We start from the raw sequence: 26,337 nt of genomic DNA on the forward strand, positions 1-26,337 counted from the left end.
GAGGTGCGGAGGGGGGAGAGGTGAGGATGGGAAAGGCAGCGGAGCACAACAGACACTAGGATGGCAATTTGTAAATCAATGGATGTGAAACTGATGTAATTCTGCTATCTGTGTATGGGGTGAGGGGGGGAGTTCATAACCCACTTGAATCAAAGTGTGGAATATGATATGTCAAGAAATTTGTAATGTTTTGAACAACCCACAATAAAAAAAATTGAAAAAAAAAAAAAAAAGTAGGCTGGGGATGTGGCTTGGTGATTAAGCGCCGCTGGGTCCAATTCCTGGTATCAAAAACAAAAAAGGGGAGGCGGGGCTAGAGGTGAGAACTTATTAGGCCCTTCTGTCTTTCCACCTTCTACCAGGCACCATCTTGGAAGCAGGGAGAAAGCTGTCACCAGATCTTCCAGCACCTTGATCTTGGGTTTCCCAGCTTCCAAAACTTGGAAAAATAAATTTCTGATGTTTATAAGCACTAAGAGACTGAGATAGCAGATACAATTAAGATCATCACCCTAGAATGCCCAGGTGGATCTATATCTAATGACAAGTGTCCTTATAAGAGTCACACAAAGTAGAGACACTCAGGGAGAAGAGAGACCTCATAAGATGCAGAGAATAGAGTCATGTACCCCACAACCAAAGGAATGCCCTGAGCCACTCGAAGCTGGGAAGATTCTTTCCTAGAGCCTTTGGTGGGAGCAAGACACAGCAAACACCTTGATTTCAGACTTCAGGCCTTCAGGACTGTGAGAGGATAAATGTCTGTTGCTTTAAGACACTACGCACGTCTATGATCATTCATTACAGTAGCCCTAGTAACAAATCAAACCCAAGGCCTGAACCTCCACCTCCACACTCAGCCAAGAGCCAAACGTCTGCCAGGGGCCCTTGGGGGGGGAAAGTCAACAGGAAGGAAACACATAAGAGCTACCTACTGGGACTCAGAGTGCACAGGTGACATCCCTTCAGAACCACTGGCCTCTGGCCCCCAAAGCCCCAGATAGCAGGCTTGAACTTCCTCCTTAAATTCTCACAGCAACCCCGTGGGATGAACTCGGTTCTACAAATGTAAGAGCTGAGGTCCATGAAACCTTACTGAACTACATGAGTTCACACAGTTGATTATTAAATACCAGGACTTTGTGCAAACCCAGGACAATCCACAGGGGGAGACAGTCTCCGAAACAAGCAAGGATGTTGTAGAGGATGATGGCCTCACAGGTTCTTCCTGCCACCATGGGGACCACATGGCCTGTGGCTCCTGTTTAGGTCAGGGCAGCTGGACTCAGAAAGCGAGAGTTGGAAGTAGAACCCAGAAAGATGCTCCCCACTCCAGGTCTGTCTTAGTTTGCGGGGCGGGATCCTTGTTTCTGGTCTCATTGCCATCCACACTGGTCAAGCATGGTTTTGCATCTGATACACAGGAGCACATGGGGCCACTTACAGAAATGCAACTTCAATTCATGTTCACTGTACCCAAAGGCCCCTTAGCTGTGGGGACTTGGCAGGGAAGAAATCAAGGAGTTCTAAGAGAAACTATTAACAACAGAAAAATTGTAGTGTGCTTCCTTCCAGACTTTCTGTAAGCATTGCTATCTTAGAAACGAAGTTTCATCTTTCAGAAACAAAGATTTTTTTTTGTTTTTTGATGAATAAGAACAACTAATATTTACATACAGCAGGCTTATGCTTATATTCTAAGTGATAATGGCATATTATCTCAATTAATCCTCAACACAACTACACAAGGCAGGAACTCTTCTTATCCCTGTTCCATAAATGAGGAATGTGAGGAACAGAGAAGTCACACAGCTAAGAAGTGGAGAAGGTCCTGATCTTAGGCCAGATAGCTCCAGAAATTGTGTCTTTAACCTTTAATCTGTATGGCTTCAACTCTTTAAAAGAATTACCTCACAGGAATCCAGGACCAGGTTAAAGGAACTGGAGTAGTCTCCTGGCCGGGGAGATCATGTGGCCAGGGAGGTTAAGGAGATGGGCTGGAGAATCCAAACAGAGAGGAAGAAGGTTCCCAGAGAGAAGAGAAATCTGAGATCCCAGCTGACCTGTTCCTCCCATACAGAGGAGCATAAGAACAAGGTTCAGGAGACATGGGTGCCTAGGCCAAGATCTGTGGCTTGGGCGCCATTAGCAATTTCTAGGAAGCAGGGCTCCCCTCTGGGGCCTCCAGCTCAAAAGGCCAGGGGCCCAAAGATACATTGGAACAAGCAAGGCTGGCAGCTCCAAAGAAAAAGCTCTGAAGGACTGTTTCTCAAACAAGAACCTCATTCAAATCCCCATGGCACCATCACCATTGACACCGCCAATTACTGAGCATTCACCATGTTAGGCACTCCACTAGGTACTTCATGGATTACTCCACTACTCAATCCACTTCTCCAGGGGGCCACTGTCCCTGTTATACAGGTGAAGAGACTGGAAGTCAGGGAGACTAGGTGGCTTGCTCCAAAAAGTCAAACAAACAAAGCAGTGTGGAGCAGTGGTTACAGCAACCTAGGCTTCAGAACACACAAGGCCCGGGGTCCCATTCCTGGCTCTGCCACTCACCAGCTGTGGGACCTAGAACCAATAACCCATCCTCTTGTGACAATTTCAGTCAGAGATGCCAGAAGCAATTCATCTCCAATTACAACTCCAAATAACTGTCAGGGGCTGCCAGCAGTGCTTTCTTGGATAGGATTCCAAGATCGGTCTAATATCTTGGAAAAAGAGTGTCACGATCAATTTCTAATATCTTCCATAGAGGCAGAACGGGGAGTGACAGCACAAAAGTCATGTATTTTCATGGTTTTTTAAAAATATTTTTTTAGTTGTAGTTGGACACAATACCTTTATTTTATTTATTTATTTTTATGTGGTGATGAGGATGGAACCCAGCGCCTTGCAAATACTAGGCAAGAGCTCTACCGCTGAGCCACAACCCCAGCCCCAAAAGTCATATATTTTCTATCCCTAATCTAGTGAAATGCTGTGGCTTGTAGAGACACCATATGAGTGCACAGGTGCACTTCTAAAATCAGCAGATTTTTTTTTTTTTGTCCCAGGGTTTGAACCTGGGGTGCTTTACCACCGAGCCATATCCCCATCCCTTTTTTATATTTTGAGACAGGGTTGCACTGAGTTGTTTAGGACCTTGCTAAATTGCTGAGGCTGGCTCTGAACTCCCGATCCTCCTGCCTCAGCCTCAGGAGCTGCTGGGATTACAGGCATGTGCCATGGTGCCCAGTAGCCAGCAAAGACACCAAAGCCAATTCAATGGGGAAAGAAATGTCATACCAACAAATTATGTTGAAAAAAACGGGACTATCTATACAGGAATAAACAGACTTAACCCTTTACCTCATGCAATACATAATCAAATGAAATGGAGATGGATATCAATTGGTTCAACACCATCAGTCATCAGAAAAATGAAAATTAAAACCACAATGAGAGCAGCTAAAATTAAAAAGACAATGGCAAACTTTGGGAGGCTGTGGAGCAACCTGATTTCTAATGGTGTTGCTGGTGGCAATGTAAAGTGGTACGACTATTGGTGAATAGTTTGGCAGTTCCATAGAAAGGTACACATTCACCTATTCTTTCACCATGCAATTTTATTCCTAGGTACTTACCTCAGAGAAATGAAAACACATGACCAAATAAACAAAATTTCTGCCAGAATGTTCACAGCATTTAGCTATTCATTATAGCCCAAATTGGAAACAATTCAAACGTTCCTAAATAGGAGAACAAACAAACTGAGGTGTCTTCATACAATGGAATATTACTCAGCAATAAAAAGGAACAAATTACCAATACATTCAGCTGTGTGGGCAATCTCACAAAGATTATGCTGAGCTGGACATAAGAGTTATATGTACCAGTTCCATTTAAATTAAGTTCTAAAATGGGAAAAAAATAATTTATGGTTTTAAAGGAATTAGAACACTGGTACTGAGTAGGAAGGGACTGGGAGAACTTCCTTGGTTGACAGAAATATCCTACATCTTAATCAGGGTACGGCTCACACTGGGGTATACATTAATAAAAAAATAAACAGATAAGGTGCAGAAATTTATACTATATAAATTTTTAAATCCAGTTACATCAAAAATAATCTACAAGAATTATAAGATAGTTGGCCTTAAAACTTGAACAAAATCAGGGAAAATATACGGATGCCCAGATGTGCACACAGATGGAGATGGATCATGCAGGCAGGTGCTCCTACAGACATCTCCTCGCTCTAAAGCCGCCAAGAAGCATCTCCGCCCTCAGCAGGTGACTGAATCTTTCCTCCTCTGCCTTAAATCAGACTTGCCCTGCCCTTGGGCTCCCCTGTGGGAAATCAAAGGGCTGCTGGGAAGTGGCTCCTGGGCAGGTGTTTGACTCAGCCACATCTGAAACTGGTGACCTAAATAGGGTCTGTGCAGAGACCAGAGGCAGCTCTCCCAGGGCCCACAGAGCCCCGGCAAGAGCTCCAGTTGAGCAGCCCCCTGACCTCGGTAAAGAAGGGAGTAAATGAGGCTGGGCTGTACGTAACTCAGTGGCAGAGCGCTTGCCTCGCCTGTGTGAGGCACCAGGTTAATCCTCAGCACCGCATAAAAATAAATAACTAAAATAAAGAAATGGTGTCCATCTACAACTACAAAAAAAAAAAAAATGAAGGGAGCAAATATCTGTCCCCTCATGTCCTCCTTCAATTCAATGTTTTGTTTGTTTTGTTTTCTTTCTCTCCTTTTGGTGCTAAGGACTGAACCCAGGGCTTCATGCATGGAAGGCAAGCACTCCAAGGCTTTCTGGAGAGGGGAACCCAAGACTCTCTGCTGATGTCCCTCAGCCCTTCTTGCCCTAGCCCAAGAATCCCTCCCACAAATGCCTTCCCACAGTCTGCATTTAGGTTGCCTGGCGTGGCCAGGATACACGCAGCCCTCTGATTCCCTGCAGGCCAGTGGGCAGGGGAGCCCCAGGACAGTGCACCGGAGAGTGGGGCCAGGAACCAGAAGCAAAGAGAAGAGATGATTCCGCCCTGCGCAGTGCAACAAGGGAGGAAGGGAGAATGAATAGATTATGTGCAATTTGCGAACTGGAGCGAGGGGAAGAAGTGCCCAGGCACACAGGTCTATACAAAAGGACAAAGAAGGCAAAGAGAAGGTCCCCAGATCTCCATTTCCTTCCCAGGTATGTGAAGCATGCACCCTTACCTCCTCTACCTCTGAGGGCTTCTGGGGGCATTTGCTAGCCATGGAGGGATCATATAGATGGTCTGGGTGGAATGATTGCCTAGCATGCAGAAAGCCCTGGGTTCCATTCCCAGTAAACACACACACACACATACACACACACACACACACACACACACACCCCTACCCACAAAGAGCAATGTGGGAAGAAGACTTTTGTTCTTCCCCACAGAAGGAACCCTAAGCCTCCATTTCCCTGTTCTGGAAAGAAGGTCGGACTTTGGGCTGCCCTAGAACTTTCATAAAGACAGAAGCAGAAGCTGAGAGAGCGGGTCATCTCCCAACTGACCCAGCCAGCCCAGGGCCTGGTGGGGCTCCAGAAACAAGTCTGAAAGTTCAGGTCAAGGTCAGATCAAGTCTCAGCACAGTCAACTTGAACAAAAGGCCCTGATTCAAGAGCCTCCAAAGGGGTCCACCCCAACTCCTTTTTTTGTCAGAGACCCAGAAAAAAACTGTGGCCTACAGTCACAGGGGGTTAGCCCAACCTCCATGCTCCCATTAGGGCCCCTCCTGACTTCCTCACCCCACCAAGAAGCCGGCCACCTTTCACATGTGAGCCTGGTCACATGCTGAGCCATATGGTTCCTTCTGCTCAGTGAAGGCCCCCTGTAGACAGCAGGCTCTTTGAGGGTCAAGGACTGCTGCTTCAGCATGACCCCAGGGACATGACATGATGCTGGGTACACAATCTGCCCTTCTTAATGCCTGTTGATCCATTTGGCCATGAAACCAGATTCATGAAAAATGTGGCCCTGGAAACAATCCACAGCATTCCCAGAAAGACAGCTCCCCAGCCCTCTCCGAGCCCACCCTGCCCTATCCTTGATTTGAGCTCTGACTGGAGCTGCAGACAGCTAGTGCTCCAGCAGTCCCCTCATCATGGAAGGAGCAATTAGAAAAGGGACTGTCCCTGGGTATTCGAGGTGGGTTGAGAACACTTCACCAAAAACGGTTTGGGTCTCAGAATTTAACTGTCTTTTGATGATGGGAGGTACACGACCACCTTCAGTGGGACTTGATGAATCATTTCCCACTTGTGGGACTCTGGACTTTTTATCTATAAAAGAAATGGATTGCCCACCCCCAACATCCTGATTCCCAAGCTAAGCAATCAAAAGGGTATCCTTGTTTTCTCCACCCTGAACCCCTATTCCCAAAGGAACTGGATGAGGCCTTACTAGATGAAGCCATCTCCTACTGCCCAGGTGCTCAGGGGCTAGAGAATCAATTCATGAACCTCCCAGAGCCAGAGATGAAAGAGAGTATATCTAGCCACCATCCAAGGTGTCTCAAGCCTCAATGAACAAAAATAACCTGGGGAGATTGGGAAGTGTCAACAAAGCAGAGGCCTGATCCCACCCTTGGAGACCAGGGAACCAGGTATGCTGAGACAGAAGACTCAAGCAAAAACCAGGGCAGAACAAGTTCCTCCCACTTGGATGTCTTCTACAGTCAAGAGACATCTCCCAGGCACCTTCCACAAGCCAGGGCCTGGGGAACCCAAAAACCAGGACACAGTGACTACACTCAAGGAACTCAGTATAGGAGGAGAATCAACATTTCGGTAATGGGAAACTGTGACGTTATTTGGTGTGGTCACAAAGGGACAATCACGCTGTTGTGAGCAGGCTGGAGTGCGGTGGGGACTATGGTTTTAAATCCCTGATGAGCAGTTAACTTTACACAAAGAGGAAAAAGTCCTAGCCTCAGAAAGACTCCCAACTGTAGCCACAGGCTGGCAAAGCCACAAAATAAACCCACCTGACAGTCACAAAGAGCACATACAACTCACATCCTGACCCCAACACCAACCACAAAGGGTCCCAACCCAGACTGGAGCCTCAGGATGAGCCTCGATCTTCCTCCATTCCCAGCGCTGACTCTGATCTTGGGATCAGGACAGAAAAGTCATAAGCTGGGAAATTCCTGAACTGAGTTAAACAGGAAAAGGACAGAGCACTTGGGGCAGGAGAGGTCCTCTGACTGTGGGTCATGGAGCTTTCCCTGAAGATTACTGATCCTCTCTGGGCCCCCTCCCTGACCACCCCTGGTCCCGGATGGCCAGAGCAGAGCAGATTCCTGACCACTCCTCTGGCTCCTCATCTCCACATACCCTCTAACTCCTTCCTTTCAACACGTCCGCACACTTGGGTCCATATCCTCTCACATTTTGACCACCTCCACTCACTCCTCAGTATTATGACATCTGCTGTCACCTCCACCCCTCTCTAGGACTGGTCTCAGTTACACCCCAGCAACCGTCAGGCCACTCTGCCCAGTGGCCACTGTGCATTCCAAGTCATACTTGGCCTTTCCACAGCAGTGGGCCCAGCTGCCCATCCCTTCCTGCGAAATGCTCCTCCCACCATGCCAGTGTCCAGCCTTGTTGGCAGAAGCCCCAGCACCAGTTTCCACCTGGGGGTGCTCCTTAAGCTGCCTCCCCAGGAACCTCTCTTCTCACTCTTCCCTGGAAAATTCACCCACCCCAGAGCTTCAGTTCTCTCCTCCATGAGAACCACTCCCAGAGTCTGACCTCCAGGCCACACCCTTCCTCCAAGCCTGGCTCCAAATACCCAGCTGCTCACTGACATGCCCATTCCTGTCTCAGGCATGTCCAACTCAGAACTTCCAACCTGACCCTCATCCTCCCTCCTGGGTCATTCCTGTCTTAAAGAATGGCTATACCAAGTCTAGTTGCTCCAAACCTGGGGGTCATTCTTGCCTCCTATCTCTCCTCAAATCCTCTCACGTCATCCAGCTACCATGCAGGAAATCCACGATCTGACTACTTTCAAATAAGCCCACTGGCTCCTTGGAGTCAGTCCCCATCCTCTCCCTAGGACTCCTGCTGTAGCCTCTGGATCATCTCCTAATCTCTACTCTGCTCTCTCCCACACATTCCCTTCACAACATCCAGGGTGATTGTTCAAAAGTCCCATCATCTGAATCTTCTAGCCAAACTCTTCAATGTCTGCAATACGGAAAAACCTCCAAATCCTCTGCCAAACTTCCAGGTATCTGTTTGACCCTGTCTTCTACCTATAGTTATCAACCTCTTTATCCCTAATTTGGGATGCTGACCATCCTGGGATGTGTGTGTGTGTGTGTGTGTGTTGTTTTTTGGTGTTTTTGTTTTTGTTTTTTTGAAGTAGGGGGAATTGAACCCAGAGCCTGGTGCGTGTTATGCAAGTGCTTTACCACTAAGCCACATCCCCGGCCCTCATAACCTTTTCTCTCCTGGAAGCATTTGCACAAGTCTAAGCACCGCTGCTTAAGCTGTCACGTGCATTAAAATCACCTGGAAATGTTGGTAAAAGGCAAATTCTAATAAATGGCCTTGGATGGGGCCTGAGAGATTCTGCCTTTTTTTTTTTTTTTAAGTATCAGGTTGAACTCGGGTCTCACATGCTAAGCAAACACTCTACCACTGAGCTGCACCCCCCAGCCCTAAGTTCTGCTCTTCTAAGGATCTCCCAAACAATCCAGGTGTTGCTGGTCCTCTGGCCTCAGAATAGCAAGGATCTAGAACACTATGCTCCACTCTGACTCCACCTTTGCCTAAGTCCTGTTAAACTCTCAGAGTTCAGTTTAAATACCATTCCCTCCAGGAAGCTCTACCTGTCATCAAAGCCCCTCAGGCACCAGCCTCATATTTTCCCTGAGCCAACTGCACCTCTCCTTGGAACACCTACCATACCTAACCATCCCTCTCTCATTCTTCACTTTATAGCTTTTGGCTCCCTAGAGAGACTACAAACTCTAAGACAACAGGGACCACAATATCTAGTTCACTTCTAGGTCCTCAGCACCCAGCACTGGGCTGGCACATCATCAGCACCTGATAGGAAGCTGTTGGTCTAGCCTGCCCTGCCTTCATCTCTCCCTCTTCTCACACTAGCATTTCAATTTCCTTTGAGGAGCCACCCCTCCTCCATTTCAAGTTATTACAGTTTAAGTCATGAGACCATGCCTAGCCAATCAGAGCCTTCCATCTCTCTGGCCACAATGATTGGTTCAGGTATAGACATGTGATCTCAGTCAGGCCAATGAACTTCCTCCCTGGCACTTTTGTTGGAACTAATGGGGAAAAGATACTCTTTCTTTTCCATGGGGGTTACTTAACCAAGATATTGTCATTATCTCACCACCACAGAGACAAAGCTTGACAAAGGATGAAACTAACACACAATGCAGAGGGAAAGAGACAGAGACCATGGATATATACTTGCCTGGCATCTATACTTGTTGTGACAAAGGCAAGAAAAGTTCTCTTTTATGCCTTAGCTGAAGTGAGTTGTTTCTGTCACTTGCAACCAAGAGTCCTGACTAATACAACATTCAAATAAATATTGGGTGTTGAGTGAATTAAACGAGCGTGTGAGTAAAGGCTGCCAAGAGTACTCAGGGACTCCTCCCAGGTTTTCCAAGCTCTCCTTATAAACTAACCATCCATAAGCAGAGACAAGCTTCCCACGCCCAGCTCTGCAGACCAAGGGGCTGAAACTCAGAAGAATGACATGTTCCTTGGCTTTACCTGGTGCAAGCAAACCACCCCAGCATCTGGGTCAGATACCAGCCCTAGAACTAGGCTGGTGGAGACGACCTGGCTTTTGGTAGGTCCTGGTATTCCACCAGGAGGGGAGTAGAGCTGTCTTCTGTCAGCCTTCTGTCCTGTTCCATCCCCTTCCCACCCCCTTCCCACCCCCCACTGAACACCTAACCCAACCAGGGCAGGCTTTACTGCCATTGCATATATTCCCCCTTAGTGTATACCAAGTGGCTCTGTACAAGGCGGGTATCTGATATGTGATGATAACAGGAAGATGGACAGTTTTTATCTGCTTCCTTTGGGAGTATCACACTACAAAAGATTAAGTCAAGGGAGAGGGGGAGCAAGACAGATCAGTAGGGAAAAGATGCCTAGTTATTTCCCTGTGAGTCACCTCAGAGCAGAGGCCTGGGACAGGGATACAGGCTGGCCTAGGTGTCCCTTCAGATGACTCAGGAGGAAGGTGACTTCTTCAGAGCCAGTCCTCACCCAAAAAAAGTGTGAAGGCAGGAGGGAGGGGAGAGGATGTACAGCAGCCCAGGCAGGCGCAGTGGCTAAGCAGCAAGCCCCCCTGAAGGCCAGTGCAGGCCCAAGGAGCCATCCTGCAGGAGGTGGGAGCAGGAGTAGTGAAAGGTGAAAGGGGAAGAAGATTGTGGGAGTGGGGGGTGGCAGGGAAGTTAGGCTCCTCTTTCCAGGAAGAGGATAGCCCTAGGCCTGGGGTCCTGGGATGTAATCTCCCTGGAAAGAGGCTTCTGAACAAAGTGCTGATACACCACTGCCCCCCTCCCAGCCTTCAGGGCAACTCCCACATAGGAATTGGGGTAATAGGGCCATCCCAAGGAGACCAGAGAGAGGCAGGTAGGCCAGCATGCAGACGCCACCCAAGTCCCAGGAACATCCACTCCCAGCCCCAAACAGTCCCCGGCAGCTGCCCCTTAAGACACCCAACTACATTCTGTCTCTTCTACCTCCTCCAGCCTGGGCCCCTTGTTCCCAAACCCCACCCCTCCACAAGGCCTCTCGCTAATAACCAAGCGTCCTGCCAAACCCATGTCAGTCCCAGTCTATTTCCTCGCTGCCCCTTGACACAAACACCCCTGAGTCTCCATCACACTTTCCTCCTGCTCTGGAAAGCTTAATTGGATGCTGGTTCCAGAGGCAACAGGCACTCCATGGCCCCCAGTGGGACAAGGGCAGCTGGCCTGGAGCCAAAGCCACAGTCTGGCCTCAAGACTCTCCCCCACACTCCCTCCCTCACTGCTTCCCAGCCAGGAGCTTCTTACCTTCATGGTGGGGGGCGCAGTGAGAGGAGGGGACAGTGGCCGGTCTGGGAGGGTCACATCTGAGCTGTTGGCCAGCTCCTGCTTCCTGTGAAGAGACCAAAAAAAAAAAAAAACCAGAAGTGGTGAGCAAGGCCCTGCCCATGCCTTCCCTTTCTGCTCTAAGAGTGGCTGGGCTTGGGAGGCAGCCTGATAGACAATGCAGAAAACCAGAGTTGACTGTCTTCCTTTATTGTGATGTACTAACATCTAAAGACGTGGTTCCTGGGGGATCCCTGGACCACCAGCAGCCCCTGGGAGCTTCTTAGAAAGGTGAGTCCTCAGGTGCAGGCCAGAACCTCCAGGAATGGGGCCCAAGAATCTGTGTTTTAATAAGTTCTCCAGGTGATTCTGATATACCCACCAGTCTAAGAGACACAGACTAGGCTGGGGAAGGGGTGGGATTCATTCTCCTTTGGGCCCCTCTATACACACACACACACACACACACACACACACACAGGCCCAGGCAGGAGAGCTGACCTTGGGAAGCCAGGGAGCTGCAGGTTAAACTTATTTTAGTCCATGTGGGCTAGGACCAGAGAGAGGCAGCTAAACAGAGTTGTGTCACCATGGCAACATGATTGCGACAAGTTCGCGGCTCTCACACACTCCCCACTTCCCATCTGGCCCTTGCCAGTGACCAGGGAGAGCTTGTTTGCTGTCCCATCACCAGGCAGACTGGAGTGGGAAAAGGCTTCGGAGAGAATTACGAAACAGGGCCAGCTGGGCAGAACCTGGGGCGTCCCAGAGAGAGAGAGACTCTAGTGTCCAGGACATGCCCTGGCTAAAGCCCAGGAAGGGAACGGAAGGAAAGCATAACAGTATTGAGAGCCTAAGACCACAGAGCCATCAAAACGCCCAGCTTTACCAGAAGCAGCCAAGAGAATCAGCCCAACACACATGTCTCACTAAAATGATCAATGGGCCTCCAACAGCCACCTGGGGAGAATGCTTCTGCACCTCTTTCCAGCCAGCAGGGATGACAGCTCCAACCCAAGCCTTCATGAGAGAAACACACATTCCCTATTCCTGAGCATTCTAGGGGAAAGCACTGCCTGGCTCTGGGGCCCAGTCACCAACACCTCTTAGCCCATGTGACAGGTCCAATCTAACACCTCCAGAGACATCAGGCTGGGCTACAGGACCATGCTACCCTGGCACAACAACCCTTGCCCGCCCAGAAGCCAGCCACCCTTCTCTGTCCTCTGGCCAGAGGACACTGGTGAACATCTGGCTTGGCACAGGATTCACATGACTCCATTAACCTCAACCTTGGCCATGCCCCCTTTCTGCTCCTCCACCTGCCTTCGTCTGAATTTCTTCCTGGACCTTGGTGATGTGACCTATGAGAGTTGGAGAGGGGGTTCTCCCCCCTCCTAATCCAAACTTTAACTGGCTCAAGAAACCAGCAGGGCCAAGACTCAGGACATGAACACACACACGCACACCCATTCACACTCACATAAAGAAATGCACTAGCTCCTTCTACCTTGCAGCTAGAGCCACCAGCCTCCACTTCCATATTTGACCTCAGACATAACTTCCATGGGTCCTACCTGAGGACTCAACAGAGCTGGTCCAGCACATGCTCCACTCTCCTCAGCCCACTCCCAAGCAGCCACTGCTCCTCCTCCATGGGTCTGGCCCCTGAGAAGCAGGAGCTGGGAGGGGAAGGGAGGAAGGACGATCGAGGATAGGGAACACCATCCTCAAGTCCCTTAAAGTGATGACAGGGTAGCTCCCCTTGGGGCTGGAAGGCTGGCAGGGAAAACCAAGCAAGAGCGGAGGGCAGGCAAGACCCCCACTGAACACTGCGGGGTTGTGGCTCAGTGGTAGAGTGCTTGCCTAGCACATGTGAGGCACTGGGTTCAATCCTCAGCCCCACAAAAAAAATAAATAAATAACATAATTAGTTGTAGTTGTGTCCATCTACAACTAAAAAAAAAAAAAAAAAAAAAAAAAAAACTTTTTTTAATACTTAAAAAAAAAAAAAAAAGATCCCCACCCAGCAGCCACCAGGATGCTCTGAGCTTAGAAGGATCACTGGCCCATCCCCCTGGAAATGGTTTGTAAACACCTTGATCAACAGCAGCCCAGGCTCTCCAGGAACACAAACCCTAGAGAAAGGCAATGCTGGCAGGTTGTTAACATCACTGGCCAAGGGTTCTATGTCCACATCCATAGATCCAGAACCGATATGATTATTGCCCAGGGTCTCTGAGTCCCAAGCACACGGCCCCCAACACCAACCCTCCCTGGGCTGAGCACTCTCCCCTGAGTCAGCCTGTTTCCCCTGAATGCTGGAAAAACTCCTGGAAGCAATCTCCCAGTGAGTGATAAAGAATATCAAGTGGGAACAGAGAGCAGTTTCTGCCAGAAGGGTTTTCCAAGTGACACCTGGGAGCAGGAATGAACACCTGCGGCTAACAACTTCCAGGGCTATGTCCAGGACCCCAGAAGGGAGACCAGGGTGGGCAGAAGGCATGGCTGCTGTCTTCAAAAAGATCAGAACTCAGAGTATGCACAGGCTTTTGGCTACAAATTAAAGTCCACCTTGCCTTGATATCTGAATGGCTTTGGGGGGGGGGGGCACCTGTGGGCTGGTGTGGGCCATACTGCACCATTCCCATTCTTGGCTACAGCCCTCCCCACTACTTTAGAGTTAATTGCCTGTTAAGGGTTGAAATTGTTCCCCAAAAAGATATGGTGACATCCTCATCCGCAGTACCCATGACTAGGGACTTATTTGGAAATAAGATCTTTGCATATATAATCAAGATGAGTTCACAGGGGAAGCCTTCAACTCAGTATGACCAATGTCCCTATAAGAAGGGAAGGCAACCAGTAAAGGCAAGGACATGTGGAGAGCGCCATGTGATAGTGGAGGCAGAAACTGGAGTGAAGCAACCACAAGCTGAGAATGCCAAGGATTGGCAGTCACCACCAGAAGCCAGAAGAAGCAGCGGGGAGCCAGGCACAATGGCATCCCACTGTAATCCCAGTGGCGCAGGAGGATCATAAGTTCAAAGCTAGCCTCAGCAATTTAGCAAGGCCCTACGCAACTTAGTAAGACCCTTTCTCTAAATAAAATGTTTCAAAAGGGCTGCAGATGTGGCTCAATGGCTAAGTGCCCCTGGGTTCAATCCCTAGTACCATAAAAAAAAAAAAAAAGAGGAAGAAGCAGCAAAGGAGGACACTGCCCTAGAGTCGTCAGAGGGAGCACAGCAGTGCATGGTAATGACAGCCTTAACGTGAACAATACACAGCCCATGTCCCCAGTTAGTTCTAGCCTTGGTCTCGTGACTGGTACAAAAACAAGAAGGTGAAATGCATTGTTATTATGGTTTAGATATGAGGTGCCTCCCAAAAGCTCATGCATAAGACAATGTAAGAACATTCAGAGGTGAAACGATCAGGCTATGATAACTTTAATCCAATCAGTGAATTAATCCCCAACTGGATGAACTGACTGGCAACTGAAGGTGGGCAGGGTGTGGCTGGAGGAGGTGGGCACTGGGGGGTGCACCTTTGGGATATATATTTTGTATCTCTCTGCTTACTGACCGTCAGGTGAGCTGCTTCCCTCCACCACACTCTTCAGCCCTGATGTCCTGCCTCAACTCGAGCCCCGAGGAATGGAACCATCTATGGACTAAGACCTCTGAAACCGTGAGCCCTGAAATAAACTTTTCCTCCCCTAAAATTGTTCTTGTCAGGTCTTCCTTCTTCACGGAGGCAAAAAAGCTGACTAAAACAACCATGCTTCTGCCCCACCTCTCTGCTCTGATCTGCTGTGCTCGACCTTGTCCTGCCCCAGTCCTCATGACAATGACATTTGCATGTGAGCCACCCTGCTCCCAGGACAGCCAGGCCAGACCTAGCCACCAGCTGGTACAAAGATAAGATAGAGTAAGAGCTGCATGCTCAGTGAAGGGGCAGCCCTTTCTCTCCCACTCAGGCAAACATATCACACACAAGAAAGGGAAATGGTGTGATTATTATCAAGGTATAACCTTGAATCTGCTCTCCTTTATGATGAGTAAAAGGTAAATGATTAGCAGAGGGGACAACTTTCTTGTAAGCCACAGTGATCCTGCCATGTGTCATGACCCTGAGATTGAAAACTGCCCGTGAGCAACCCAGACAGAACTCACACGTGCTCTAAGGACATAGGGTCCCAGATCCAACTAGGGAACCAGAGTGACCCAAAAAGGAGAGGAAGCCAGAGGAAGAGGAAATTTGTACACTCAGCTGAAAGAGAGGGCTATGCAGGTGGCTGAACGGGCAGGTCAGGGGTCCTGGAGACCCTGAGCTCCTCACTCAGCATGTCTGCCGCCCCAGGGCCAGGTGGCGCTGAAGCTTCCCATTCTGGGATTCTTTCCCTAAAGTATGAGAGATCCTGAGCACATGGGAGGGCTCAGAGAGGTCAGCAGCGGCCCTGGCCTTTAGCCAAATACCCTCACGAGAAAAGAACCAAAGGGACCTGGAGAAGAAGCTGTGAGAGTCCCTGTGACAACACCCAGGCTTCCAGGGTCCTCACCTCACCCTTAAGTGGCTCTGCCCCAGACACTTGAGGTCATTACAACAGTTCACCATCTCTTACGAGATGCTACACTAGGAATCAAGAGACTCCTGCATTCAAGTCTGGCTTTCCCTGAGAGTCTACTGTGTGACCTTGGTTAAGTTACCTCATCTCTCTGTGTCTAAGTCCCTTCGCCTGCAAAGATGCAGGTAATAACGTTCTGAGGAATTAAAAGTAATGGCTATAAAATAAAACACAAAGTCCTACATACAAATATAGAAAATGATAATGATGATGATAATGATGATTATGTATTTCATAAAATGGGGATCTGGTCTCCAAGTGAAAACAGAGAACCAAGGGTTCAGGGCTGTTTAAATGTCTCACAAAAACATTCCTGGCATCTCAATAAGCTCCAGTTCTAGCCCTAGGGATCTACTCCCAGGATTACAATTATTGGTTAATAATCAACAGCAGGAAAAATCCCCTCCTAACAGCTCTGGGTCCAGGTGTGAGGCCTCCCTGCAGCAGGGGGTTCCTACAAACCTCCAAACTTCCCTCTTCTACATCTTTCACCAACACAGCTCCCCAGCCACCCCACCACACATAGCTACTCTACCCCTGGCCTCCCAGATAGCCAATAGAGGAATACAGGCAACCAGACACTGAGAAGAGCTTCTCGGGAAAACCAAGTGAAAAGGAGAAATAGGATTCACAGAAGCAACCCGAATGTCCATCAACCAATGAATAAATAAGCAAAATACAGTCGATCCCCACAATGAAATATTATCCAGTCATTAAAGGGAATGAAGTAAATCAAGTACAGCGGCGCATACCTATAATCCCAGAGGCTCGGGAGGCTAAAGCAGGAAGATAGCAAGTTTGAGGCCAGCCTCAGTCATTTAGCAAGGCCCTAAGCAACTGAGCAAGACCCTGTCTCTAAATAAAAAATAAAAAGGGCTGGGGATGTGGTTCAGTGGTTAAGCACTCTTGGATTCAATCTCCGATACCAAAAATTAAAAAAAAAAAAAAGGAATGAAGGGCTTACATATGCTATACTATGGCTGAACCTTGAAAATATATGGTTAGTGAAAGAAGCCGGTCCCAAAGGGCCACATCACTGTATGGTCTCATTTCTATGAAAAGTCTGGATTGGGCAAATCCAGAAACAAAATAGACCTGTGGTTGCCAGAGGCTTGGGGGAGGAGGGCCTAGGAAGCAACTCCTAGTGGAGACAGAGTTTCTCGGAGGTGATAAAAATGTTCTGGAACCAGACTGTGGTGATGGTTGCACAACTCTGTGAATAACTTGAAACCTACTGAATTATGTACACTTTAAATGGATGAATTTTATATATATGAATTATATCTCAATTTTGGAAAAAGGAATAAGAAATGGCTGAATGAGCTCCATCTCTGTCATTCCTGCTGCTTAATTTCCTCTCCAGCTGCCTTTTGGTGCCCCCAGGGCCTTGAATGTTGTGGACGGTCCTGCTTTGTGGTCACAGTAGTGTGGGGGCGGGGAAACAGAACTCAGGAGAGAAGGGCTCTGGCAGGTGGAGGGGGTGGGTCCCAATGCCCTGTTTGAAGAGCTTCTTGGGAAAAAGCAGGTGTTGCTCACCTGTTGGCACCTGGCAGGATTGACCTGGGTGTTCCCTCCCACCTCAATGCAGACTCTAAAAGCTCCCCAGAGATTCAAAGCATAATGCGAGACCTTTGGTGATTCAAAACTTCCCAAATGACAACCCCCACCCCCAATTCAATCCCAGGGCACAGGGATCAGCAGACCCTGGGAGAAACCCTGAGATGCTGTCCAATAGCCTAATTACACAGACAGGCCTGGAGAGCCATGGGAGTTGCCCAAAACTGTGCCTCCCTCCTCCTCTCCAAGGAGGCACAGTTTACAAACCAGTTTACACACTCAGGCCAAGTGTGCTGGAAGTGAGAGATCACAGCTCCAGAAGAACTTGTCAGGAAGCACGACTCCTTTATGGACATTTACAGCACTTACTGAGTGTTGGGGCCCTTGTGTGAAGGAAGAGGAGAGAGGGAGCTAAAGGGGTCTATGGATCTCCATAAGGAGTGGACAGATAGCAGAAGCCTAGGCTGAGGAGCCAGGAGGTGTGCCAGGCAGATCAGGTGTGGACTCTGCTGCTGGCCTCGCCCTGAGCAGCAAGATACAGCTGCATGTGGGGACCTAGTAGAGGCCTGGGTGAGGTTTGGTGGCTGTAGCACCAAAGAACACGCTGGCTTTGAGCACACTGGGTACAGAGATACTGCCCTTCCCTGGATGACCATGAAGCCCTTAACTAGGCCAGAGGTAGGAGGAGAAAGGGCAGTAGCCAAGAGAAGCAGATAAAACAGACCCAACCAGCCTCAGAGAACCAGCCATGACCCTCAGAGGCCCCTGGAAGAGGATGGCTAGGCCTCGTTCTACATTATGTCTTGGGCAGTAGACCAACCTACCCATGTGGACAAGCCATCTCTCCTTAGGGAAAAAAAAAAAAAAAGTCTTTGCTGAACAAGCAACTACTAGAGCTGACTAATGCTTTAGTGTTCACACATGAGCAGGTGGTGACTCCAGGGGTTCAGTGTGGGCCCAAGGTCACAGACAGAAAATGCAAGAGGCAGACCTTACCCTCCAGATTTCTGACCCCGATTCCATTGCTCTTTCCATCACCATTAGAAAGCCAGCTCTGTGCAGCCTGAATGCCACTGCAGGGTGTGAGAGGACTCAGGTCAGCAACCCTCTTGGGTCCTCTAAGCTCAAGTTCTTGGGAGACCCAAGGTGGGCTGTGTCTCATCGTGGGTGGTGATGTCTGTATTACTGACAAGCATCTGGGAATATGATCCAGGCAGGAACAGTGAAATGCAGAAACCATCCTGAAAGCACCGCATACCCACATGAAGGGCCCACTGACCAGACGTTATTGTGTTAAAAGACATAGAATAAAGTGCCACGGGACAGAGGGAAGAGAGGCCCAGACCTCCTGGGGGGGGATCAGCTAAGGCACCCAGAGGAGGTGACAGTTGCTCCAGGCCCAGAGGGAAAGGCATTTACTGGGAGAAAAATAGCAAAGGGAGAGGTACAGGGCACAGGTGTACAGGGGAAAGCCAATGGCACTGTGGACAGCAGCATCACTTACACAGAGGAAGCACGTGCCTAGCACATGGCAGTCTTCAAGGACTTCTCATGTCCTAAGTACTATTCAAAGAGATCCACATATACATCTCAGTTCCTACGCACCACAGTCCTTTAGAGGAAATATTATTGATCCCGATTACAGATGAGGAAATTGAGGCTCATCGGTTGCTGAAGCAAGAGGTTAAGTAACTTGCACAAGAACATGTCTCTGGAAAGTAGCAGAGAAGACTTGCATCCAGGCAGTCTGACTCCAGAGTACATGACCTTAACCACCATGCTGCAATGCCTCTGAGAAAGAGAAAGGTATCAGCTCGAGAGGGGCTTCCACATCACACCACTTTACTGAGCAGGACACCTGGAGGCCAGGAGAGGAGAGGAGGCCCCTAGAAAAACTTGTAGGGCTAAAAAAGCCAAAAGATAAAGGACAGAAGGGCCAGTGCCCAGGAGGGGTGGTGGGCAAGTCCCCTGCTGTGCAAAAAGGCTTCATTACTAAGTGCTAAAGAATCCCCTAAGCTGCCGTGTCTGTGCCCTCCAGCCTTCACGGCGCACTGCATCATCTGGAAACTGCCAACTGAGCAGCTTTGCTCACGTGCTCAGCGATTCTGCTTGGCGCTACCTGGCCTCGGTTGAGGGAGCTACATCATGGTCACAGCAAAGGCAGCCAGCTCCCAAGGTCACAGACAGCATCAGAATCCAACACAAAAGCCCAGAGTCACAAAGATACAGCATATATTGGCACTTCCCCAGGCTGTGAGCCTTTCTTAACCTGGATGTGGAGGGCGTGCGTGCTCATTTTATGATTCACTCAGTTTGGGCGTATGACATTTATCACAATAAAACATCAATTTGTAAGTAGTGAAAAGTATGTTCTTTCAAATTGTTTTAGGAAATAAAGATAGTTGGGTTGGGGAAAGCTGCACAGTGGCACAGTGCTTGCCTAGCATGTGTAAGGCCCTAGGCTGATCCCATATGAGAAAAGAAAAGAAAAAGGAAATAGAGATATTCTTAAGGTTGTCGAGATTTCCCACAACGAACGTCAGACTGACCACATGAATTTATTTCACTTCTTCTGATATAAAAAATATATATATTTCCCTTAAAATAATAGTAGCGGGAAAAGTGTGAACGGGACAAACATAATAGAAGAGAAAAACAGCCCACAGGAGATTATAGGTACTTGGAGGATGGACAATGGATAGCACATGATAACTGCCCTGGCAGAGTGGTGTCCACACAGGAGAATGTAGTTGAAAAGAGGAGGCTTCACCCTGGAGAACCCCAGGAAGCCTCAAGGTCCTACATCTGACATGCAGCACCAAAAGCTTGGTGGAGAGGAATTGATAGACACTTAAGATGCTAAGCCTTTGGACTCCCATATTACTTCCCTAGCAGTCAAATGATGCTCCCCGCCACCATGAAAAATAGAACAAGCTAGCTTCCTCCAATGGAAAGAGAGGCTTCTATCAACCATTGACCACTGCCCCATCACCCCTGCATGGAAGCCCACAGGCAGCAAGTCAGCCCACCCACACAGAGCTTGCAATCCACTTCCTAGAGTCTCGTTCTTGGGTACAGAGAGGAAAAACCAAGGTGCAGACATTTGACAACCAAGGCTCCGACGTGAAGAAGAGACACCAAGATAAACAAGAGGACCCTGAAGGAAACAGCCAATGCACGGAATCCATGGAAACTTCAAAACACAGCATAAACTAATATCATCAGAGAGATGAAACAAGATTTTACATCCATGACACAAGGAAAGAATGTTATAAAAACAGAATGGTGGGCTGAGGTTGTGGCTCAGTGGTAGAGGGTTTGCCTAGCACGTGTGAAGCACTGGATTCGATTCTCAGCACTGCATATAAATAAATTTTTTTAAAAAACAGAATGGTCAGGATACGAGAAAGAGATGTTAGGAATTAAAAATATGACTGGAAGACTTAGTTGAGGAAGTCTACCAATAAAAGACAGAAATTGGGGGCTGAGGATATAGCTCAGTGGCAGAGGCTGGATTCAATCTCCAAGACTGCACAAAATAAATAAAAGAAATTTGGAAAATAAAAATATCAGAGGATCCAATATCTGACCAATGAAAGTTCCAGAAAGAGGTAATAGAGAAAAGGGAGGGAAGCTGTAGTAGCTAGTATCCAAAGTTGGCCTTCTGATGAGCCATGTGTCTTGATATTGATGTCCTGTGTGGTCCCCTTCCCCTGAATCTGGGCTAGCCCTGCGACTTCAATTTTGATCAACAGAAGGGGATGGAAATAGCATTACTTAACTTCCATGGCTGAGTCATAAGAACTTTTGCAACTTCCACTTGATCTCTAGGAACATTTGCTCTAGGGGAAACAAGCCAGCATATTAAAAAAATCTGAGATTACCGTGTCACATGGAGAAGCTGCATAGAGAGAGATGCTCAGCCAACTCCCAGATGTTCCAGACATCCCAGTTCCTGCACATGAGGAAAGCATCTTGGCCATTTCAGGCCCAACAGATGCCACAAAGAGAACCTGGGAATCAAGCCAGAGCCCAGGCCACCGACATATGGCCCCAGTAGAGCATCTCAGCCATCTCTAACCATCTGAGCCACACGAGATGAGGTCCCAGACATTGTGAAAGCATCCATCTTCAGTGTACCCTTGCTGAATTCCTAACCCAAGGAATTTTGGCATAAAATTTCACTATAACAGAAGCAAATTATCAGAGAAACAGTACAAGAACATTTTCCAAAACTGAAGGTCTTGAGTCTCTCAAATCACCAAGTACTCAGCACAATAAATGACATAAGATCCACCCAAAACATTGTCATGGAATTTCAGAACATGTGGGTAAATGAAAACTCTTCAGCAACTCCAAAGAACAAGTACAAATTACACACCATATACATAGGAATGGAAAGGTACACATCACTAGACTTTCCAACAGCAACTCTAGGATCTAGTATGCAATAATGTAATAACCTTCAAAATTATTTAAACCTAAAATTCTATACCCGGGAAAACTATCAACCAAGTGTGAGAGTAGAATAAAGATATTCTGAAATATTCAAGAACTCAAACACTTTACCCTCTTGTACCCTTTAGTGGGAGGCAACTATTAAAAAGCAACCACTACAGAAAGTTCTGGTAGTGAGGTCTCCTGGTGGAAAGAATGGAATGGACAAGATTTCTATCAGGTGCAAGCTTTGCTTTTTGTTTGGCTTTGTTTTGTTACTATGGATTGAATCCAGGGGCCCTCTATCACTAAGCTACATTCCCAGACCCACCTCTGTTTTTGAGACAGTCTTGCTAAGTTGCCCATGCTGGCCTGGAACTTTTGATCCTCCTGCCTCAACCTCCCAAATTGCTGGGATTACAGACATGTGCCACCGTGGCGAGCAGATGCGAGCTTTGGGGTCAGGGAAAACTATTAAAGGAATTATGGAAGGATACATTTAAATAATAAAAAAAGAAAAAAGACATGTACATAGAAAACTATGTTATTTTGGAAACACCAGTTAACCATTAACTCCAAAAAAAAAAAGAAAAGTAAACATAATTATAGCATGCTCCATGACTCTACAATAAAAAATATTTACACAGTCACAATAAGAAACATTGACTACTGAATTGAACCAAAAAATGGTGCCACTAGGAGGATATAGTGCATACTAAGGGGTCCATGTCTTGGCTGAATTCCTGGTTAAACCTAAGGAGAAAGGAGCCACCCTGCAAAGAGCCCAGCACAGCGGTATGTTCAACCATCCATGCTTAGAAATCACTCATCAGTCCATAAGCACTGGGAGTCACTCTATCACAGGACTGACTGGCCCTCCTAGCTAAGCCATCACTCCACTCCACTCTCTGTCTCTCAACCCTTGACTCTTCTGAATAAGTTAGAACTCAGTGACATACCAGAGGAGGGGGCTTTGTTATTGGTTCAAACTAAATAACATCCTCAGTAGAAGAAACCAAAGCATTTCAAGGTGAATGTGTCTGGTCTAGTCCATTAATCATGTTATTCCCTATCTATGAAAGACAAACACTGGACGTGTAGCTCAGGAGTAGAGTGCTTGCCTAACGTGAGCAAAGCCCTGGGTTTAATCTTCAGTACTGCAGAAGAAAAAAAAAGAAGACAAACACTTGGAACTGTTTTTCCAGTACTGAGACAGGACATGTGCCCCGTCCTCATTCTTGCCCTTTCTTGCCTGGGACCATGCTTTATATTGGAAGGTAAATGTTAAGGACAAGGGGTTCCAACTGTGGCCAAGCAACAAAGCACAGTTGACTGGGTCCACAGGGACCAGGCCTGCCATCCCATCTCAATGACACTCTAATCTGACATACAAAATGAGTCAAATCTAGTGATGTCAAAACTCTGTTTCCTCCCAATGTTGGCCTCTTTCTTGAGGACTTCAAGAAAGGAAGGATACAATAACTGTGAGAGCCTGCAGGACCACACTGGAAGCTGGGCCTGACACTGTGCTACTACATGGCTGCAGGGTTCAGAAGAGGGGCTTGGCAGGCTGAAGGATCACTGGCTAAGCAAGATCTCCAGCTGATGAGCAGAAACCTAATGGCCCAGCCAGGCTGACCTCTGACCCAGTGAGAGCAGAGGCTCCTGCCTCACTCTTTGGCAGGTCTCTCATGTGCACCCTGACCACTGGCTGGCCCAGCACAGTGCCTAGCACTGAATGAACTGGAAAATGAAAAATCAAATGGAAATTTACAGATTATAAGAGATAGAGGGCTAAACTGAGATACTACCTCCACTGCAATTGGTCTGTTTACTGTTGCTTCTTTGGCTGACCTCAACTTTCTGATCAAGAGTGAGGCAAAACTGACCCATGTCCCCACCAGTTTGATGTTACTGAAGTCACATGATTTCTCACCTTAGATTTCTCCTCTGGATAACAGATGGTAGAGGTAATATACTTCTTCATCATCATCATCATCATCTAGTTAATATTTATTTAGTACTACACTAAACTCAAATTTATTTCACTTAATCTTCTCAGCAACCCTATGCAGTACATACAGAATTATTCTCCCATTTTCTCCCATTACAGGCTCAGTGGCTCATGCCTGTAATCCCAGCAACTCAGGAGACTGAAGTAAGAGGATCATAAGTTTGAGGCAAACCTGGACAACTTAGCAAAAGCCTGTCTCAAAATAAAAAAATAAAACAGACTGGGATGTATTTCAGTGGTAAAATTCCTCTGGGTCCAATCCCCAGTGCAAAAAAAAAAAAAGAAAAAGAAAAAGAAAAAAAGAAAGAATTATTCTCCGATTTTATAGATGAAGAAACTGAAGTACAGAGATTCAGACTTGTGAATGTTTCCACAGCAAGTAAGCGATAGAGCTGGCATTCTAAGGGACCCTGGAGAGTGAGTTCTGCAGAGCTCTCCTCTGATGTGGTCTGCTGAGGCACTGGGGTCATTCACTAACCTCTCTGTGGCAAAAAGGGTAGTTCAAGGACCTCAGGAGCATCTTCCTGGACAAACCTGAGGTCCAAAAGCAACATGGCTTGGGAAAGCACCTGAGGTGGACACTGTTTTGTTTTGTTGTTGTTTTTTAAGAAAAAAAATATTTTTTCATTTGCTAAATGCCTACCAAAAGGGAGAGAAGATGGGAAAGAGGGAATCTGGATGGAGTGGGAAACGGAGGAAAAGACAGATTTTGGAAGCTTTTAGATGGAAGACACTTCGCTCCCNGCTTGAATCAAATGTATGAAATATGATATGTCAAGAGCTTTGTAATGTTTTGAATAACTAATAATAAAAAAACAAATTTCAGATGCAAAAAAAATAAAAATAAAAATGTATTAAAATTAAAAAAATACAAATAACCCATTCTTAAAATGTTTCAAAAGATACCATCAAGTAAGAGGCTACCATTCTTTTTCTGATTTTTAAATCTTCCTTGTAAATATTAATATATACTCATTGGGGGAAAAATCGTCAGAGAATCCAGAGGCATCAAATGAAGTGCTCTGGGTGTGAGGAGGGGCCCTGCCACAGCTGCCTTCAGCTCTTCTAGGGTGGCACATTAAACCACAGCACTAGACCCCGGGGAGCAGCCCCTGCACCTGCCACAGGGAGTCAGGGATGGGAAGAGGCTGGTGTTTGGGGCTTCGCGCTCGATCGTTTCCAGCTGCCCTGGCCACTTAAGTAACGAGATGATGCATCAACGTCAATAACTCTGGATGGGTCTGTCCACGCACACAGCATTGTTCTCCCTAGGGGCCCCAAAGTCAACCTCAGCAGGCAGCTGGAGCCACTAAGAATTAAGAGCCTCTTCCCAGGCCGCTACCTTCCCCTCCCAGATCCATTCCCTGCCCCAGTTTGCAAGACTCAATGTTGACAAAAAGAGGCCACTCCTAGGACAGCCAAAAAAATCATCCAAGGCCACTTAAGCCCATGGACGTGAAAATTAGTGCATGCAATGGATCAGAAGCAGCCAAAGGGGGAGAACACAGAGCCTCTTCCTGCTGAAGGAACCTCACTACAGCCTCAAGACTCAGTGGGGCACCTGGCTTCACCTTTGTTGACCTCTATCCAACATGCTCCAAGCACACCGGTCCAGCCCCCTGCACATCACCTGGCTCCTGTGGACTTTTGGTGACTATTTGCTTAAAAAAAAAAAAAAATTAAAAGAGCTTGGGTCAGTGTCCTATGAGAAAGCATAATGAGAACCTTTTAGCCAGATCCTTCCAGAAATGTGTTTATTTGCACTACTCAGAGGGCATGGACTGTCTTACCCTTCTCTATACAGCACATATCATTCAAGGCAGCACCCTACCCCTGTGGGCCCTCAAAATGTTCATACACAGACTATATTTGTGCAATTGTCCCTTGTCCCTGAGTATCTGTAGGGACTTGGCACCAGGGCTCCTCCCCCTCCTCTCACCAAAATCTACAGATACTCAAGTCCCTTATCTAAAATGGCAAATCAAGGCAGGGATGTAGCTCAAAGGTACAGTGCTTGTTTAGCATGCACAAGATCCTGGGTTCAATCCCCAGGACCAAAAAGAAAAACACAGAATTTTGGGTGGGGGTGAAGCTTAATGGTGGAGTGTGTGCTCAGCATATTTGAGGCCCAGAGTTCAATCCTCAACATAAAAAAGCATATTATTTGCCTATTAACCTATATACATCCTCCCAAATACTTTAAACCATCCCTAGTTTACTTATACAGTATACATATACAATGTAAATGCTACGTAAATAGTTGTTGTTAAATTGTTTAAGGACTAATGAGAAGGAAAAAACCTGTACATGACCAGAACAATTTTGTCCTGAATATTTTTGATCCGTGGTTGGCCAAATCCAGGCATGCAGTACCCACAGATTTGGAGGGCCAAGGTACAATTTGCATGCAGTGACGACAGGACTGACAGTTTCTTCTCCTATAAACATGAGTCAGCTGAGGCTCAACAAAGGTCCAATGATTGGCTAAAGGAAGCACGGTTAGTCCACAGAGGAACTAGTCTTCAAATTCAAGAACTCTGACTCCAAAAACTGTGGCTGAGCCATCCTGCTTACAGAGGGAGAGAGGGAGGGAGGGAGGGAGGGAGGGA

At 47.4% G+C, this 26,337-nt stretch overlaps 1 protein-coding gene across 10 annotated transcripts in view; it reads right to left on the reverse strand.

Annotated features, from left to right (window-relative positions):
• The window catches only part of Rap1gap2 (RAP1 GTPase activating protein 2), a 222,343-nt gene that overhangs the window by 91,942 nt on the left and 104,064 nt on the right, over positions 1–26,337 (reverse strand). For 6 of the 10 annotated variants that reach the window (XM_048792832.1, XM_048792825.1, XM_048792816.1 and 3 more), the window contains one exon: positions 11,076–11,160. The exons of 3 other annotated variants lie outside the window; for them this stretch is intronic. In XM_048792832.1, the coding sequence (XP_048648789.1) occupies positions 11,076–11,160 (85 nt within the window). Of the gene's footprint in view, positions 1–11,075; positions 11,161–11,475; positions 11,497–26,337 lie in introns of those variants that run through there. One more of the 10 variants, XM_048792851.1, reaches the window with a different exon arrangement.

Source organism: Marmota marmota, unplaced genomic scaffold (assembly GCF_001458135.2).
Source record: "Marmota marmota marmota unplaced genomic scaffold, marMar, whole genome shotgun sequence".
Classification (NCBI taxonomy): Eukaryota; Metazoa; Chordata; class Mammalia; order Rodentia; family Sciuridae; genus Marmota; species Marmota marmota.